The 18,195-nt window shown below is 27.9% G+C and overlaps 2 protein-coding genes across 4 annotated transcripts; both read right to left on the minus strand.

Annotated features, from left to right (window-relative positions):
• Positions 1-344: 344 nt before the first annotated feature.
• LOC126834716 (GTPase-activating protein CdGAPr) lies at positions 345-11,898 on the minus strand. 3 transcript variants are annotated; one of them, XM_050566843.1, is made up of 19 exons: positions 11,700-11,898; positions 10,300-10,419; positions 9,577-9,777; positions 9,285-9,503; positions 8,974-9,201; positions 8,602-8,795; positions 7,662-7,804; positions 7,470-7,572; positions 7,115-7,354; positions 6,474-6,727; positions 6,281-6,397; positions 5,985-6,178; positions 5,647-5,899; positions 5,018-5,148; positions 4,670-4,861; positions 3,936-4,607; positions 3,504-3,849; positions 2,019-2,526; positions 345-689 (listed from the first exon to the last, which is right to left on the minus strand). In XM_050566843.1, exons 2-19 carry the CDS (start codon positions 10,324-10,326, stop codon positions 599-601), a joined length of 4,113 nt encoding a protein of 1,370 aa, XP_050422800.1. In that variant the 5' UTR covers positions 10,327-10,419; positions 11,700-11,898; the 3' UTR covers positions 345-598. The 3 variants fall into 3 exon arrangements, with proteins under 3 accessions (XP_050422800.1, XP_050422798.1, XP_050422799.1); XM_050566841.1 differs by having other exon boundaries at positions 2,019-2,688; XM_050566842.1 differs by lacking the exon at positions 11,700-11,898 and having other exon boundaries at positions 346-689; positions 2,019-2,688; positions 9,577-9,805; positions 10,300-10,414.
• Positions 11,899-14,597: 2,699 nt separating this feature from the next.
• LOC126834409 (mitochondrial DNA helicase) lies at positions 14,598-18,011 on the minus strand. Its single transcript, XM_050566301.1, has 8 exons — positions 17,630-18,011; positions 17,311-17,528; positions 16,919-17,213; positions 16,527-16,828; positions 16,295-16,444; positions 15,889-16,077; positions 15,503-15,826; positions 14,598-14,858 (listed from the first exon to the last, which is right to left on the minus strand). The coding sequence occupies exons 1-8, from the start codon at positions 17,862-17,864 to the stop codon at positions 14,769-14,771; spliced, it is 1,803 nt and encodes a 600-aa protein (XP_050422258.1). The 5' UTR covers positions 17,865-18,011; the 3' UTR covers positions 14,598-14,768.
• Positions 18,012-18,195: the final 184 nt, after the last annotated feature.

Genomic DNA, 18,195 nt, shown 5'->3' on the forward strand with positions numbered 1-18,195 from the left:
AAAACAAAAATAAAATAACAAAAATAGTTACTTGTAACAAACATTTTATCATTGAATTAAACAAATATTAACAAAAAGAATGTCATATCAAACTTGTATAGAATTTGATAAAAATCAAACTGTAAAGACAATTGTAAAGAAAATTAAAAGAAAATGTTTGGTTTCACTAAATTTGTCTTTAATTTACAAAATGTAATAAGTAAATATTATTTAAATAGCTTATTAAGTCTGATATACAGACTACTTTAGTTGTATCACAGAATTAGTAAGTTTATAAACAAATTAACATAAAATTAAAATTAAATGTGATATAAAATTTTAATAATATAATGTGTATTTATATATAATACCTTACAATATAACACTTGTTTAAATTATTCTGTTTTGAGATTACACTGCCTTAATGGTTTTTATTTTAATTGTCACGTTTTTAAAAAAAAAATTGTATTCATATATTTTAATAAACTAGACTATAGAGTTAATACTGTTTTTAGTTTAATAAAATTGTATTTAATAATATATATCACATATCATACTGAAACTTATTAATATATTACTATATAAAAATGTAAAAAAAAAAATTAATTAGTAACAAACGCTAATGTTTTTGTTCAAATAACGCAGCCATATCTTTAATACAAAATTGAGTTGATATACCACTAGCACTATGTGCTCTCTGTCGAACTGAGCTGTAAGAAGAAAAAAAAGAGTATTAATTAAAGTCGTATTGAACTTTTAATTTATATGATAGAGTAAATTATAAAGAAACCGGGTCGGGTTGCCGGTGAAACAAATGTTGTTTCTACTTTATGCTTGCCATCCTATAAATGAACTCTGCTTATTTGATGGGGAGTAAAGAATTAGAAATGAAATATTAAAAAGCATATCCATAGGTATTGGGGCACATAAGTGTGCTCATATACATATGCATAAATGAGGCGCTCAGAAACCAAACCGATTAACTACCTTTTTCTTTTTTTTTGCAAATAATAGCATAGTTGGATTTCTCAAAAAAAAAAAAAGGGTAGTTAATCGGTTTGGCTTCTGAGAGCCAAATAATATGTAGATGTAAAAATAAAAAAATCTATATTTGTCTGTTTTTATAGCTAAGGAGTGAATGTTTTTATTACTTTTTTTTTATAGATTATCAAACATTTACACAAACAATTGTTTGTTGGTCACTACAGGGGCCCCTTCAAATAATTCCATTAGATCCTAATCGACCAAATAAGGGTTGAAAACTTATTAATTTTCACCAAAAAATAACACCCATTAAAACCGAAAAAACCCAAAAATTTAAAGTCAAATAAGTCCCGCTTTAAATAGAAAAAATAAATGTTTTACAGGTTGACATGCACTTTTTTTAAACAAACATTTTTGTAACTTAATTTATGGCATAGTACTGACTAATTATTAAGAGATAAAAGATAGTCAAAAATATTTCATTTTAAATATTCTAGTAGGTTCTACTATGCCAATTATAAAAAAAATAATCGTATGGCTTTTTTGACCGGGAGGGCTATAGCTAACTTATGCCAGTTCGGTCGCCTGAGGACGCATGGCATTTCTGCCATGCTTATCGGGGGTTGATGGTGTGGGTCGCCGCTAAAAATCCAGGTGGTCACCTATCCGGGTTCAAGCAGCAATGACCACAGCTTAACCTCAAGTGCCATGCGGCAGCTGAGGTGTCCACTGCGCCACACCGCCCCGATTATGCCAATTAGTTTATTTTTACAGTGAAAGTTTGATTAAAAATCCCTTTGAGGGAATAGCGATCTTGACTATTTGATCCTATTTAGATGATTTTTGTATTATTGTAAAGTAAAGAATATTTTGTAGTACGCTACAACTGCCAATTTTTAATAAAATAATAGCAATTTTCTTTACTGTTAAAATATGGGTAATTTTATTATTAGTTTATATTAAGCTGATTAAGTTTCATAAAATTCAGTGACCCCCCCCCCCTATTGTGACCTGACCTCATAAGTAATATATAATTACTTATAATTTATAATTACCTGAACAATGGTTTCTCCACAACAGTTTTAAGGGAATTTTGGTTATCATTATTGTCAGACGACTTAGTACTTCCAATCAACTGATTTACTCGTGAAGCAACTAAACCTATAGTTTCTTCTCGATAATTTTTCTTACGCTCTAAACTGCGTGTATGCCAGTCTGCTAGTTCAACATTACTTGTCAACTTCTCACGTTCATCATAACAAGAAATAAACCGACCTAGTCTTTTTTGTTGTGTATTGAAAGATTTACTAAATTTATTGTCAGAACTTTCTTCCGGAGATTTCAACGATTTTGCTCTTAATCTTTTAATGTCTTCATCGTCGTAACTAGTGCTTTCAGCCGCTTTAAAACGTTCTCGGAGAGCTAAACGACGTTCTTCTTTATATCGTTCTATACGCTCTCGACGGGTAGCTTCCATGTCACAAGAAGAATCAGATTTTTGACAGCCAGATTCTAGGCTTATGAGATTTGGTGACGTTCGAACTCGTTCTAGGTTCTGAACATCTAAAGGGAAATTAAATGCGTCTAATGAAACTGTAGCATTAATGTTTTGGCAATTATTTCGTAGACGACGGTTTTTCATCCATGTTGGACAACTCTTATTTGATTTATTAGTGTCAAATTTATTTAACAGCTCTTTTACATTTGTCAGATTTTCTTTATTTCCTAAACATACAGTTTATAATAAATTTAAATTAATTACTATATTTGCATTTTAGCATAGAGTTTACTTTTACAATGACCAACTCGCCAAAAAACAATGTGAAAGTCTGTCATAAAATTCATAAGTTAGGTTAGGGTTACATCACGTTTAGGTAAGATTTATCAATCATACACAATGATTTGTCGTGACTTGGCTGGTCTCTTGCCTTTTGGCTCACTGTCCCCAGTACGCACGGACAGTGTGTAAAGCAAGTAGAAAAGAATAATCAATAGCATATTCTAGGTTTTTACAGACTCTGCTAGAAGTGCGAAGATGATAAAGAAGGCAAGTGGTTAAGGAGGGCGGCAGCGTGACCCGAAGACTCGAGTTTTTTCTTCTAAATTTGTATTTTTAATTATAAGTTTAATGTTATTATGTCATTTTTAATTTAATAATAATTAATTTGAAGATTATCTAATAATCATTACAAATATGGGAGTTCTCATTCACCTATCTGATATAAATGTTCAATAATATTGAATGAGTATTCAAAACATACAAATACCAGTAGGTTACTCATAAGTTACAATTCAAAGCAAATATTTTTTTTAGAGTCCTTGTAAAAGACCAACTAATAAGAAAAAATAATAGTAATATAAACTACACTTATTATAACTAGGGTCATAGGGTATTTTATACCAAACCGTACCACATTTGACTTATAAACATATCAATTTACCCACTAATTGCACCAGTGCGGCCACATTAAAGCATAAGCATCAAATAATTGTGTGTTAAGTTAAAAGTATTAATTTATTTTTAACCGTATACTACTTACCAGTAGTACTAGAGTTTTCCATCAATTCTTTTCTCATGCGTCTGTCGTGTACAATATTTCTTCCGATTTCGCACTCAAATTTACGTCGACTAGATTCCAAACACGTAATATCAGTGTTGTTATCCGCAATACCTCCACCTCCACTAAACCCCTCAATAATATACATTTCATTCAATTCTTTATTTACTGCGTCCGATTGTTCAAGGGTTCTGGGTGTGTCCTGAATCAACATTTCTGTATCTTCGTAGGAGGGCGATATGGCATCAAAGTTATTATTTGAAACCATTTGTTCATGCATAACCTTTGAATTGTCGTTATGTTGAGATTTGTCAAATTCCTTAGGTTCCTTGTAGGGGAGAAACAAATAAAAGAAAACAGTTCATAATAGTATAAAAACTTTAGTTATAAAATTATATAATCAGTAGTTCATACTTCTGGTGAAATAGACATCTCGTGATGACTAGAATTACAAGATTCTGGACTAGTAGTAACTAACGTTTCATAGTGTATATTTTCAACTGTTTTTTCTTGTTCGAAATTTAAGTTTTCAATCGAATTGACTGAACTGAATTGTTTGTTCAAAGGAATTTTTTCTTCACTGCTCAAATCGTCTTGGTTAAATATTGAATTATTATCTCCCAAGCGCTCATAGTTATTTCCCATTATTATTTCATATAGTGGTTTGTCTAAGTTTTTAGATGATTCAACAACCATAGAATTGTTAGACTTAAATAAGTCGTCTATATCTTTCTTAATACGAGATTCGTGCTGTCCGTCTTTGCTAGCTTTATAATCTAACGAATTTCCATACTTTATTTCTTGAAAACTACGCCGATCAGTAGATAGTCGTTTGTTGTGCAAGTCACCTTGGTAACTAAGACGATTTCGAGGAGTGTTTAAGAGATTTTTTGTCAGTTGTTCAGAAGATTCGAAATTGCAAAAACTTGGTGTTAAGTTTCGTTCGCTACAACTATCTTCTGATAATGGATGATATGAGATTGTTGGTGTGGTAATAGTAGACACTGACCCATTATCAATTTCATTACTTTCAATATCGGCCATGATTTCGTCACAGCTATTGTGTACATCAACCAAAACAGTCATCTATAGCAAAAAAAAAATGTAATAGTATAACTTCTTTTATAAAATACTTAAAAAATAATTACATGTTCTGGAGATTGGCTATCAATAAATCGAATGTCAGGCGAAGCAAAGCGCTCTTCTAAGTATGATAATCTATTTTTTTTTGAATCGCTCTTATTTGAATCTGTTATCTTTTTTTTCTTCGGTGATGGATCTGCACTAAGTGAATCCTCAGTAGGTGCTAATATTGGAAGACGTTTACTACTATTGTTAAGCTAAAATCACAATATAGGATAGTCATTCAATTGTTTACATAATATTATTTACTAATAACATTACAGTGGTTAAGGCGTAAAGGTATACGCTGTGTGTACACATATTGTATACAATACACCACTGTAATAATCCACTCATTTTTGTTATTAACTTACAGTGTTACTATTAAAAATTTGAATATTGTCCATGCTGGATCGATTACTAAATATATGGGTAGTGTCTTCATCGGAAAAAACTCTCATGTCAGATTCGTCCAAGTCAAAGTTTACTTGCAAGTCACTTAATTCTGCAAAATACAATGCCATTGTAATATCTGACAAAGTCTTAACTAGCATTAATGGTCGTACAAATTGTTAATTTTCTTAATTAGAAAATTGTCTCAGACTTAATATGCATTTGTAGCTTTTTTAAACATAAAACAAAATTACAAATTGTTTTGTTAGTTGTTTACTCAGCAAAAAAAAAAAAATCTCTAAATTATATATATTTTGGTTTTTTCTCAAATCAAAGGTGAAATTTTGTTGTACAGTGTTGAATATATGGAAATTGTTCATTACTCACCTTTGATTATCAACTTTAGCACACTTTTTTATATAAACTTTTTTTTTTGTCATAATACTATTGAAAACTGTTTTACTTGCAAGAATAATTCTACTTTAGTGAACATACTTCCTACCTTTGGAATTACACTAATTATTGTTTCTCTAATAATTATAGAAAGAGGCCCCACAGTTGCTCATAGCCTTGATATTTTATAAGCCGGTTTTGGCAATAAGTAATTTACCTTCTTGGCTTGGACGAGGAACAGGCGAAACATCTAAATCTTCTTGATCGGCAAGTTGGTCAAAGTATGAATCATGTGATACTGAACGATTATGACCTAATGTAACAGGACCACAAAGCCGAGGAGGAGAACACGGCGACATTCCTTTAATTTCTTTCAATGACATTGTTTCACCGGATAACTTGAAAGACTTAGGAGAGTCTTGAACATCCAAATCGCCTACCATTGTCTTGCACATGCGATCTTTTGATTTCTGAATAATTAATAATAAAAATAAAACAATTAATTTTTTTTTTAATTTTTTAATAATTATTTAAGTAAAATTACAAAAATTCTACCATGGTTTTAAATGGTGTCAAGTTCGGTTCAGATTTTTTACGGAATGGTACAGCTCCAAGTGAAACACTACTGCCACCGCGAGTGAAAAATGATTTCCATCTTAATGGCGAACGTCTTTTACTAGTAGTGCATCGTTTTGATGGTAAATCTATGACTGTATGATATTTTTCAGGGAGGCAAGAAGGACCGCCACCTAAAATATATTAATACAGTTAAAAAATTACAAATGCAAAAATAATTTTCACATCAATATTAACAAATAAAAAATACATTTATAGAACCATAATAAACTAACCAACTTCTATGTAATTAGTATCAGATTTTTTAACGCGATTTTGAGCTTCCTCAAGAGTCAAAAGTTTGGTATGTGTAGAAATTGCTAACGATTTTGGTCTAGATCTCTTGGGAGTACCTACAATCACATTACTCTTTTAAATAAATACTGAACTTATGTTCAATCCATTTTGTATACTTAAAACTAAATTTACCTTGTTTGGGAGGTAAACCCGCTCCAACATTACATGTAAGACTAAAAATGTATTCTGTATATCGAATCAAAAACTCTGTAACTACTGCTTGAATACCAACACCGTGTAAGGCAGCAACACCACTGCCAGTTTCCAACTGTTTACTGCGTAATAAATTTGGAGCCCAAACAATAGCAACGTTTCTAGCCGTCATTCCAGTTTGTTCTCCAAGAGCAGCCACTCGAGATAAATGCTTCATTAAGTATTCCAATGTTCTACAGAAAAATTATTTCAAAAAAATTATTTAACTTTGTATGATTCAATTAATTTATACATATTAGTTATAATGATTTTTTTTTAAAAATATATTATAAATGTCAACGTTTATTGTAGTTATTACAAATAGTGTAAATACTGGCTCAAAAAAGTATTCAATCCCTGTTTATATAATATACTATTATTTATTATTATAATACTAATAATATACCAAGTAGTATTGGGAAATTTTTTAATACATATTTTAAATACACAATGGTATTTTTTATTTCGCAGCTTAAATATATAAGTCCAAATTATTTTAAATAGATTTTTAATACAACTATGTATTTTTATAATTTAAATAAAACATTTTTCAATAAATTTAAATTATATTAAAATTTTACCTAAAATGAGGAGGTGGTAATTTTTGTACGGTTTCTCGCATGAGACGTAATTTATCTTCAGTAGTTTTTTCAGGAACTGATTGTACAGCATTTACAAATGAATCATATAATTGGTAAGTGCACAATGGATTTGGCAATTCTCTAAAATATAATTTTAAAAGTGATGCAACACTATGTATATCTTGTCTTATTGACTCATCATCCCATAATTCAGGAACTTTATCTTCATCAAAGGTCGACCTAATTTACAGGGAATGTGAGCACATTTTATATAATTTTATAACAATGTCAATAAAAAAATATTTTAATAAAATTTGAATACTTCAAAACACAGTTTTACTAAACTTAAAATTACCTTAATCTTTGGATATTTGATGTAACACCAGAAAGTCTGTAAATGCCATCAACAATCCCAAACTTCTCAATGAATTCTGCACAACTAGTTAATACATCTGGGACTAAAAAATAACACAAATCGTATTATCAATATATATATACACATATAATTAATACATTATATAGTTTTATAATAAAATGTATCACTAACGGTCTCTTCCAGAGTTTAACAAATGTTCTCCCAAATCACATCCAAAAACTCTTTCTTTTAAAATCCCCGACTGTTTTAATGTTCTCCGAGTAGGCCTTGACAATATGAATGATCGAAAAAAAGATATAAGTTTTCCATGTTTTCTATAAACAAGTTTAAAGTTAGACTTGGAAACAAGTAATAACAATATGTTTAGTTTTAAGTAGCATTATTATCATTAAATATCTGATGTTTAAGCTATAGAAAAATCCTTGAATTAAAATTTAAAAAGTTAATTAAATATGGTAAAAATAATAAAATGTTAATTTTGTTGGCATGTAGTTAAAAATTAAACTTTGATGAAAATTATTTATAATAATTGGTAGTTTTGTAATATAATTATCTATATTTTTGCATAGCTAAGATTTATAAGATACAATGGAACAACACATTTAAAACAAAAAACATCCTAATATAATACTTAGTGTCGGATAACCCTGAGTTATTTATGAAATAATATACACACCGATATACCTATAAATAATAATTTATATACATAGACGTACAGGCGTGTGAGTGTGTGTATATATATATATATATATATATATTAAAATGTATAAATAATAATAATAAAACCCTAATAAAATGTATAAAGGGATGTATGCTTTCATTAATTTATTTCGAAATTACTTTTTACCAGAACAAAATAAAAACGGGATTACTTAAAAACTAGGTTAGAATGTACAACTTTCACTGTTAAGGGCAACACTTATGTAGCTTATCACATGCCATCGATAGAGAAAGCAATACAATTTAAATTCTATCAAAATATTGATATTTTATAAGTGTATTGCTATGAGTAATGTTTTTATTAAACAAATTATCAAAAGTAAAAGCATAATATTTTAAAAATAAATCCTTCAATAACTTGACCAAATAAATAATCAGTGAGAAATTATACCTTAAAACAGGCTTTGTTGGTTCAGAAAGAGCCATTTGCATTTGAGGATTAATATATAGATTTCTGGGGACTTTATCTGTAATTACAACAACATAATTTGAAGGAAAAAATCCTACTAAAAAACCATGTTTTCCTCTCCACCAAATACTTTCTTCCGGTGATGGCATATCAATGACTGAAATAATATCACCAATCTAGAATTAAAAAAGTATACAATAAATCAGCATGACTCATAACCGAAATCATGTTAGATAGTATATAATTTATGATAGTACACATAAAGTTTGAGTGAGGATATGTACAGGTGGCCTACACCCTTATACTTTGTTATTACTATTTCTTATATTTTTCAACCTTAATAATAATAGTTACTTCAAATGATAGTTCGTCAGAAGCATTTGCTGTGTACTTCCTCACAGAATAGGCGGCAGCAACAGCGGGAGTATTTATCGCACAATGATCTCCATCAGCTACCAATAAATGATGTCCACGATTGTCTAATTCTAACCAACTCAGTATAGGTCCACAGTTGATCAAGCTACCCACGGCTATTTGAGATAGTCTTGAACAATATTTACTTATCAAATTTTTTACAAATTCCTAAAATTACATTTTTGTTTTAAAATTTATCACCTTTTATTAAAAATTATATAAATTAAATTTGTTAATTATGTACTACATACGTTTGGGTTTTCACAATCACAAGGTATAGCTAGAAGTTCAGGAAGCAGACTAAATTTTCTATCATAAACACATTTATGCAACTGGTGGTCTAGAGTTTTTGAATTTTCATATGATCGCCTTAAAACCCACACAGTGTTTTGTGATTCAACTTTTATTGTAAACCAGCAATCGTTATCTATATTTGCAAATTTTTGTTCATCTTCTTCAATTAATTCAAGCTGAAAAGACATAAAAAGTTTAATATCTATAAGAAAACATATTTTAAATAACTTGTTGTAAGAATATACAAACTTTGAGAGGCCCAAGCTCAACGTATTCATAATGAAAATGTGCACACTCTTCTAGTTTTGGAAATCTAGATTTTCCATCTTCGATTGATGTGACCGGTATTGTCGACACACGTGTACTTCCACTACTGATGATGCTACTTCCTGATGATCTTGCCTCGGAGTTACGGTTTAATCCAAAATGTTCAGTCATTTTAAGTGATGTCTGAAAATTGACTAATTTATTTATGTTTCTGTAACAATTAAATAATAACATATTATGTATTCTGAATAAATTAAACAGTTTAAACTTTAAAAAATAGATATATAGAAAGAGATTACTAGGAAGAGACATATTTTGCCAATAATTACTTGATAAGTAAACTTAATTCATTTAAACTAGTAATATATACATGAGATTAGGAGAAATGTGTAAAGTTTATATTAAAGCCTTACGTTACAAAGTTTATGGAATAAGTAAAAAATGTGTTGTGTTTGACATTGATGTGTTAATGTTATAACATTTGAAAATTAATTTAAAAAAGATTCTACAATGACATAATATAATTATACTATAATGCAAAAACCTATTGGTCAATGACCTCAGTAACCAAGGACTTTCATTACGATAAAAAAAAAAACTATGTTAATTGTAAAACTTTAAATAAAATAGAAATCTAGAAAGTTTTTAAGACCATTCCTGAGATTTACATTTACAAAAGTATACTTATGTTAATAAGTAACTTACCTTAGAACTGTATTGCAAGGACCCCATAGCTCGTAGAACTGTTGTAATTGTTACTGAAAATTGCTTGAGAAATTATTTTGATCTAATTTTGACATTAAAATGAATGAATCCATACATTTTCTAAAAAACAAAATTAAAAAAATGTATTATGGTTAAACACAAACATATTCATATGTTATAAGTATATTATGTTTGTCTAGATATGTTACCGTTAATGCATAACAATAACTGTATAATATATTTATCTATTTAACATTTAAGTAAATCTACATAACATATTAATTTGCCTTATATGTATGAAGTTCTGCCTGCAAAGCCCAGTTAAATCTAGGAGACACAACAATCTAAACCTTGAATATAAGTGGACAGAAAGTTTATTGAATACTATTCGAAGCCGTTTTAAATGTTTACATTTGTTCGTGAGTAATAATTATTGACAGATTACTACAGTCAGCTGTTCGATGTTTCGTTAATATGCACATAATTATTTAATATTTACCTGATATTCATTTCATTCAAAACACTGCTATAATGATGGGGTTTCTAAATTTAATTTATATTAAAATTCATATTAATTTGAATTAATAAATTATGGATGATACAAAAAATGTTGTAAATTACAAATTACAATGTTGTAATTTATTAATTTTACTGTATATCATTGTAATCATTTATCATTGGGCTAAAGCATATAAACAAACAAATAATAAATAAACAAATATTAATTTTGAAAAATTAAAATGGCGATTAGAAATAAGACTTAATTTCTTGCAATCATTTTTGACAAGTAATAGCTAGTATTTAAATAATGTTGATTAAAAACGTATAAATTAACTAAGAATGACATTATTGAAAAACTAGGGAAAAAATACAATAACTTGCTACTATAAAGACACTATATAAAATTATGAAAATATTATGGATACAATAAGTAATTCATTTTGCTTTAATATCATAACAAATAAATCCAAATTGTAGAGATCCTATATTAAAAATGAAAACTATTAAATATTTAGAAACAAAAAAAATATTTAATATATATTATACAAACATTACTACTTGAAAAAGTTCAATAATTAATAAATCAATTATTAACTTTATATGCGCTATTGCTATGAAAAAAATGCATAGTTATTTATTAGTTTAAAAAAAACTATAGTAATTTGTTGATGTAAAATATTATTAATGTATTATCAATAACGATAAAGAGAAAGCTAATTTTTAACATTATAAGGAATTTTTAATTTTTTCTTATATTATTTTTATATTTATAAACACATAATTTTAAGCAAGCTATTAGTATCAATCGTGTAAATTCTGTAGTATAAATCAGAACAAATTATCTATTATTGAGTGAATACAATTTCATAAATGACTATGTGTAACAATAAACTACATACCTAGATCTAATTACATCTACCCGGACGACAGTTACCGAGTTTGCAAATGTACTGGCTTGAAATTGTAAAAAAAAAAATTAAATTACACATCTACTACAGCAATATAAATTATAGATTATAACTTTACAATAAATTGAAAAATACTACTGAAATAAATAGCTGTAAGGAAAAATTAAAAACAAAAGTTTTCAGTTTTACTCGTAATCAGATTAAGGTGAAATTTGGATTTGGGCTAGAATACGCGTTATCAATTGTATAATCTCCTTGGACAATGGGAGTATAATATACTATATTTTACACTGGTCGCATCTGCCGTCAGCCGTAGTAAATTACGTTTCCTTCGTAGGTAGCAACGGCAACTACATATATAATTAACTCTTTTAGGAAAGTTAATGGTATCTATACTAACTACCATTATTACTATTGTCAGATTGTCTAATGTCTATTACTACAATGTATACATTAGTATGACACTAGAATCGTACAACAATGAATTTACCGGTTTATGGCGTTCATGAAATTGATGGATTAAAACCAAAAGCGAAAAGAAGTCAATTTCCCGGAAGTTATACAATACGAAATTATATACATATAAATTGTTTATTTTGGGCGAGGTAGCAAGAAGGTTAAATATCGTAACGAAAATTCCCTTGTTTTTCATATTTTGTACTATATCGACGAATAAAATATTGTTGTATGCTTTCCAAATTTCAAATTTATACATTTTAAAAAGTTGTACTTAATTTATTGTTATGTACGCATATTAAAATATTCTATAAAGAACATTCGTTGAAAAGTATTTGGTTATAGTATCTAATTACTGAGATAATTACACGTCAAAGTAATTCTATGTCGTTTTAAGATTAATAGAAATAATTGTAATTGTCGACTATTTATCATAATTATTACTCTACGGTATAGTTCACTTGAAATCGTTAAATGTGTTGATTCTCTTTGAAAACGATTTAATTAATAAGAGTATATTAATGCATATGATTTATTAGGTACATATTAATATATAAAACAGTAAAATTTTACATGAACTATTATGCATTATTTATGCAATTATTTTATTAAATCAAAAATGTACTACGCAATAATATCTGAAAATGATGATTGTCCTTGTCCCTCGATAACTATAGTTTCGATAACAGCCGAGACTCGAGAGACGAGAGTAATATAGGTATATTAGCTATTATTATTAAAATGGGTGTATTTCAAAACAGACAGTGCCGTATGGTATGGTAATCCTATATTATATGAATCATGAATAGGTCCTTTTTTCTCGTTTTTTCATACGGATATACAAGATGGTTTGATAATTAATAATTCATTTTAATTTGCGCCTATAATATAGGTTTTGCTTGTCGTCAATTTTATGAAACAAAATCTAGGTATTTTATAAAAGATGGATAAAGTTTAATTTAAAAATCATAACACTGTAAATTAATATATTTGAATTAAATGATTAGCACACAAATTAATGAATAGAATAAATATGTAAAATAATATATAATTGTAAGTCCGTGATATGATAAAAGAATTTGGAGAATAGGAAAATACAGGGTTATGCAAATTCCATGTTACAGTAATAATATGAAATTTAGAATAATCTATAACATATAGGCATTTTAGCCTCGATGCGGAGCAGCGAATAGCGATCATGCTATTAATTTTACAATGATGTGGAATTTTTTTGTGTTTGTGTACGCTGTAACTTTTTTCATACTGTACCAATTCCTTCAAGGAGCAACTCTATAAATCACACATTTTATCTAGTTGGTTCTAGGGGGGGTAAAAGTTGAAAAAGTTCACACCTTCGGCCTTAATTTAGAGAAACAAAATCAAACCATACGAGATTTATTAAAGTTACAAATTTTACTGGCTAACATTTTGAAAAAAAGGTATGTATATTAATAATCATAACTCTACAGTTCAAATAAAAAATAATAGGATTGTTTTGCAGTTTTGTACTAAAAAGTAGAAATAACATAGTAACTATCGAAAACTGGATATCGGCTAGTCAAATTCTCAATAAAATGGTTATCTTGAATTTAAAAAAAAAAAAGTAAAACAGTTAAAAATACTACAAACCGCAATGTTTATAGCGCAAATAAGTATAATTAATTAAAAAAAAAAAATCCTAAAAATATTCATTAGAACAAAAGTTACAGAAGGTCCCTTAAAATTATAACATAATATTTTTTTTAGGCCGTTTATACGTTTGATTTTATTTCGTTAGAATCCGGTGTGCTTTTATAAAATTATGTGTTATTCGCGTGTAGTGTTCGGTCAGTAATTATTACATTTTCGTGTATCCGTGGAAATTTTTTTTTTTTATCACTGTCAAACAAGATATTGGATTTAGCTCGGTTTGATAATATTTGTGTAGGGCCGGAGCACAGGTAAACAGTATAAACCAGCACAATAAGAAAGTGTTAAAGTGAGGTGCGGTATAAAAAATAAGTTACTTACACACGAAGTGTAAGAAAGTGTAAAATTTCCCCGTCTAATTATTTTTTTATCCCAAGGATAAAAAAAATGCCTATAAAAAGTTTTTATATTTTATAATACCGTCTTTTTTGACATAGAAGCAAAGAGCAGTAACAATAGATATCATAAGCAGAAAGTATACCTAATGTATGAATGGACAAAAGAGGGTCGAAATCAAATTAATTAAATAAGCAGAAGGAACTTTGACCACTGATTTGAATTAATTGAGCTTTAATTATAATTTTTCTGTAATATATAATATATATATAAGATGTATGTGTATATTTAAAAAAATAATATATTGTTTTTATGATTTTTAATAACATTTCAATTTATAAACTATTACCAAAAAGAACTCATAACACAAAAATGTGTTTTAATTATTTTTTGTAAAAATTTGTCAAGTTGATTACAAAGGAATCATACCTATGTGTTACTACCTACTAAAGTTATAACAAACATTTTATACAAAACAAATGTACATTTTATACTGCTATAAAACTACTAAGAAATGTAACTACAAAGTGAAAATTGTATACATAATTCAAATTTTAAATATGCGATACAAGAAAAAAATTAATCTTTTTGTTGAGCGAAACTTAAACTATGTTTATTGAATTCTAAAGGCATCACTCCAAGATTTCCGTTGTAGCGATTTTTCACTATCTAAAAAATAAATAAATTGAACTTAGAACCAATTATTTATTAAGAGGACGCTTCACACCTGTATTTGATCCGGGATAAATGGTTTTGTAGGGACAAGTATGTGGACGGTATTTACAGTAACTGTATAAAGTTTTTACAATATATAGAGAAGAGCTTTATTTATGCTAAAGCGTTTTTAGTTTTTTAATAACATAAACACAATTAGAATAAATTATTTGTAAAGAATAAATAATGAAGAATACTTTTCCTTTTTTTAATTTGTTTATAAGTATAAATATCAAAAAAATAAAAACGCTACAGCATAGATAAAGTTCTTCTCTATAAATTGTGAAAATTTGGTTAATCTACTCTTAACACTGACCTCACATACTTGTCCCACGCAATGCAGTTTTTATTGAAACAAACTCTAATTTATCCTATAGAAATGACTGTGATAGTTAGACAAAAAAAATATATACATCAATAAAGAATCTCATTATCGTATTACTAAGTATACACTATAGTTTAAGCTCTAAATTAAGATTTTTAAAAAAATTGCCTATATTTTACACCTCAGAAATTAGCGGTATAGCGTTCTCTTAACATGTATTATTTATTTTAAATATTTCTGACTTAAGAGCCAGAGTTTGTGATAATTTCATTACCTGTAAGTATTTTTTAATTTTTAATGATTCTAGAGTTTTATGTTGTATAATTAATATATTATCAGCTTCTTGTGTGGCTTTTGCTGTGCCGAAAATTGAGTTAACAGATAATTGTTCAGCATCTCTTTCTTTTCTAGGATGTATTACTAATGTAACATGACAGTTTGAATACGTTGCAAATCGCCTGAATTCTGCTATTATAGTGTCTTGTTGCCAAAATCTTTCTGTTCCCATATTATACTTTGAACCGATACCCATCATGAACTGTACGTTATCGATGACTACATGACCAATATCGTAAACATAAGCTGCATTCTCAACTGCCTATTAAACAACTTAAAGTATAAAAATATAGAATTATAAACGTAGTTAACAACTATACTTACATCCATAACCAAGTTTAGAGGTTGAGGACCATGAAAAGTCATAAAATACAATGGTAGTTTTTCAAATTTGTCAGCTAAATTGTCAAATAAATTTAAATTTAAATGTACAGGTTCTTTAGCAAATTGTTGGAGCATGATTTTTGCCAACCTTTGATTACGGATTTCAAAACTTCCCCATAATGTTGGTAGCTGTAAAAATTAAAAAAATATTGACATGTAACATTAAAACATCTTAACCTAAAAATAGTATAAAAAATCTAAAGTAATGACTTTAAATACTGAAAATAACAGGAAAATATTCTTTTTCAAAAATGAACATTGTTTTTAATTGTAATGAGGTAAAAACGATGTAATGTTTAGACTAAAGAAAGTTATTTTTTATGAACAATAATTTTAAAGCACGTACACCTTGTTGAATTAAATCTAGAGAATATTCACTCATAAACGTAGTTTTTCCAGATCCAGTCGGCCCAGTTAATATAGTGAGTTCACCTCGACGGTGCCCTCCTATAATATTATTTAACGTTGGAAAACCAGACCACTTAATCCCTAAAGTCTAAAAAATATAACAATAGTAAATATAAAATATACTTATATAATTATTTGTTTCTAACATGAGCTTTACATAGTTACACTACCTTATCATGATTTTGTAATTCTGAGAACACTTCGTTTCGTATCATTGAAAATTGAATAATGCTAGGATGAACCATTTGATCTGCAGTTTTAATTATTTTCTCAACATTTAAACCTTGTTTGTATGCTAAATAAGGTGACGGTTGATCACTTACAGGCCTGATAAAATGGCATCGGGTTTCTACTAATTTTTTGGCAAATGTTCTAGCTGAATTCCACGCAATTTGATCATTTCCAAACCACAATATCAATTTATCATAATGTTCCAATGATGGTAATAATTCTTGGGGCAATTTTCTAACGCCTTAATACCACACAGAGAAATTAGATTGTTTAAAATTGTAACTTATTCAAGTTATTAGAAATTAATAGGTGTTTATATATAAAATCATACCATGTGGTGTACAAATAATATGGTGAGGTATTCGATGAGCTGCTAAAACTAGTAAGTTTTTTAAATTGTCTACAACAACTGCGCTTTTATCTCGATTAGATATTGAAGGTGGCACTTGAACTATTCCCCAGCAACAGTCATATGGCTCTGTAATGTCTGTTTGATTATTAATTAAATCAAATCTTTTAAAACCGACAACTTTTTTATTATCCAGCATCATAGTCAAGTATAGTACAGTATTTGTTGAATTTACATATAACCCTGGAATACGATCAATTCCTTCTGTTGGTAAGCTCTATAAAACATAATATGTACATTTGTAAGTAAGTAGTAAACTAGTAGCATGTCAGCTTTACTGTATTATGATACCCTTTACATGGATTAATATTTACCTCCAAGTCTAAGGCTTTTAAAACACTTTTTTTACAGCTTTTTGCTAGTGTACTGAAATGCTTTAGGCTACTTGATAATTCAGAAAAATGTGTTTCAGCTTCAAATATTTTTGGAATAGGAATTGAATTACATTTATCTTTTGTAATGTTGGATTGTAGATTATTCTTATATGTAGCCCAATCACCACATCGTATACAGTGTGTACAAATAAACCAACCTACAAGCAAAGTTTAAATTTAAAAAAAGTTAACAATTAAGTAAAGTTCAAATTACAATTTTCTGTATCTTTTTCATATTTAATATTATAAAACATTTTACCAGTGATTTTATTTATGTACAATGTCTTCTTCATACAAAACAAACATTTGGTTAGCAAACAAGCAAATTTATTTTGATGGTCTATTTTAGATATTTCAAACGATTTAATGATGTGGTTTAATGATGATTCACTAGAAATGTTTGATTTCTGGAAACCAAAAAGAATTTTTTTTCTGCATGGTTTCTTTTGTAAAAACCCAGATGAAAAATGTCTACACATGACAAATATCTTCATGACTAAAGTATTCTTAAATACTGAATACTCTATTATGAACACTAAAAAGTTAGTATATTGTACTGCTCAACTAAAACAAAATCATTGATCACTTTATACATTTTAATTTTTAAATTAACGTTTTGTCATTTCATTAAAACTAAGAAATTAGTTTGTATTAAATCCAAGAAAATATAGATTATAATTTGATAAACCATGGTTAAACAACTTAATTTTCGAAATAAAGATTAATTGTTTTTAAAATTACACATAACGTTCTCTAAATTTGAATTTGGAAAACAACTAAAATTGATAATATCCATGATAAGTTGATAAAACGCAATTGCTATTA

This window comes from Adelges cooleyi, unplaced genomic scaffold, assembly GCF_023614345.1.
Source record: "Adelges cooleyi isolate 19-005CV unplaced genomic scaffold, UGA_ACOO_1.1 ACOO_flye_CR_arks_rails_tigmint_CR_PRNA_21, whole genome shotgun sequence".
Classification (NCBI taxonomy): Eukaryota; Metazoa; Arthropoda; class Insecta; order Hemiptera; family Adelgidae; genus Adelges; species Adelges cooleyi.

Bases quoted from the DNA above. Each gene is read 5' to 3' on its own strand.
- LOC126834409 (XM_050566301.1), bottom strand. From the start codon at position 17,864: ATGAAGATATTTGTCATGTGTAGACATTTTTCATCTGGGTTTTTACAA. The intron at 16,829-16,918 runs GTATGATTTTAT...TGTGGTATTAAG, and splicing joins TATTATTTGTACACCACATG to GCGTTAGAAAATTGCCCCAA. The intron at 16,445-16,526 runs GTAGTGTAACTA...TATATTTTTTAG, and splicing joins AATTACAAAATCATGATAAG to ACTTTAGGGATTAAGTGGTC.
- LOC126834716 (XM_050566841.1), bottom strand. From the start codon at position 10,326: ATGGGGTCCTTGCAATACAGTTCTAAG. The intron at 7,805-8,601 runs GTATAATTTCTC...ACTTGTTTATAG, and splicing joins CCAACAAAGCCTGTTTTAAG to AAAACATGGAAAACTTATAT. The intron at 7,355-7,469 runs GTAATTTTAAGT...CCTGTAAATTAG, and splicing joins TCAAATATCCAAAGATTAAG to GTCGACCTTTGATGAAGATA.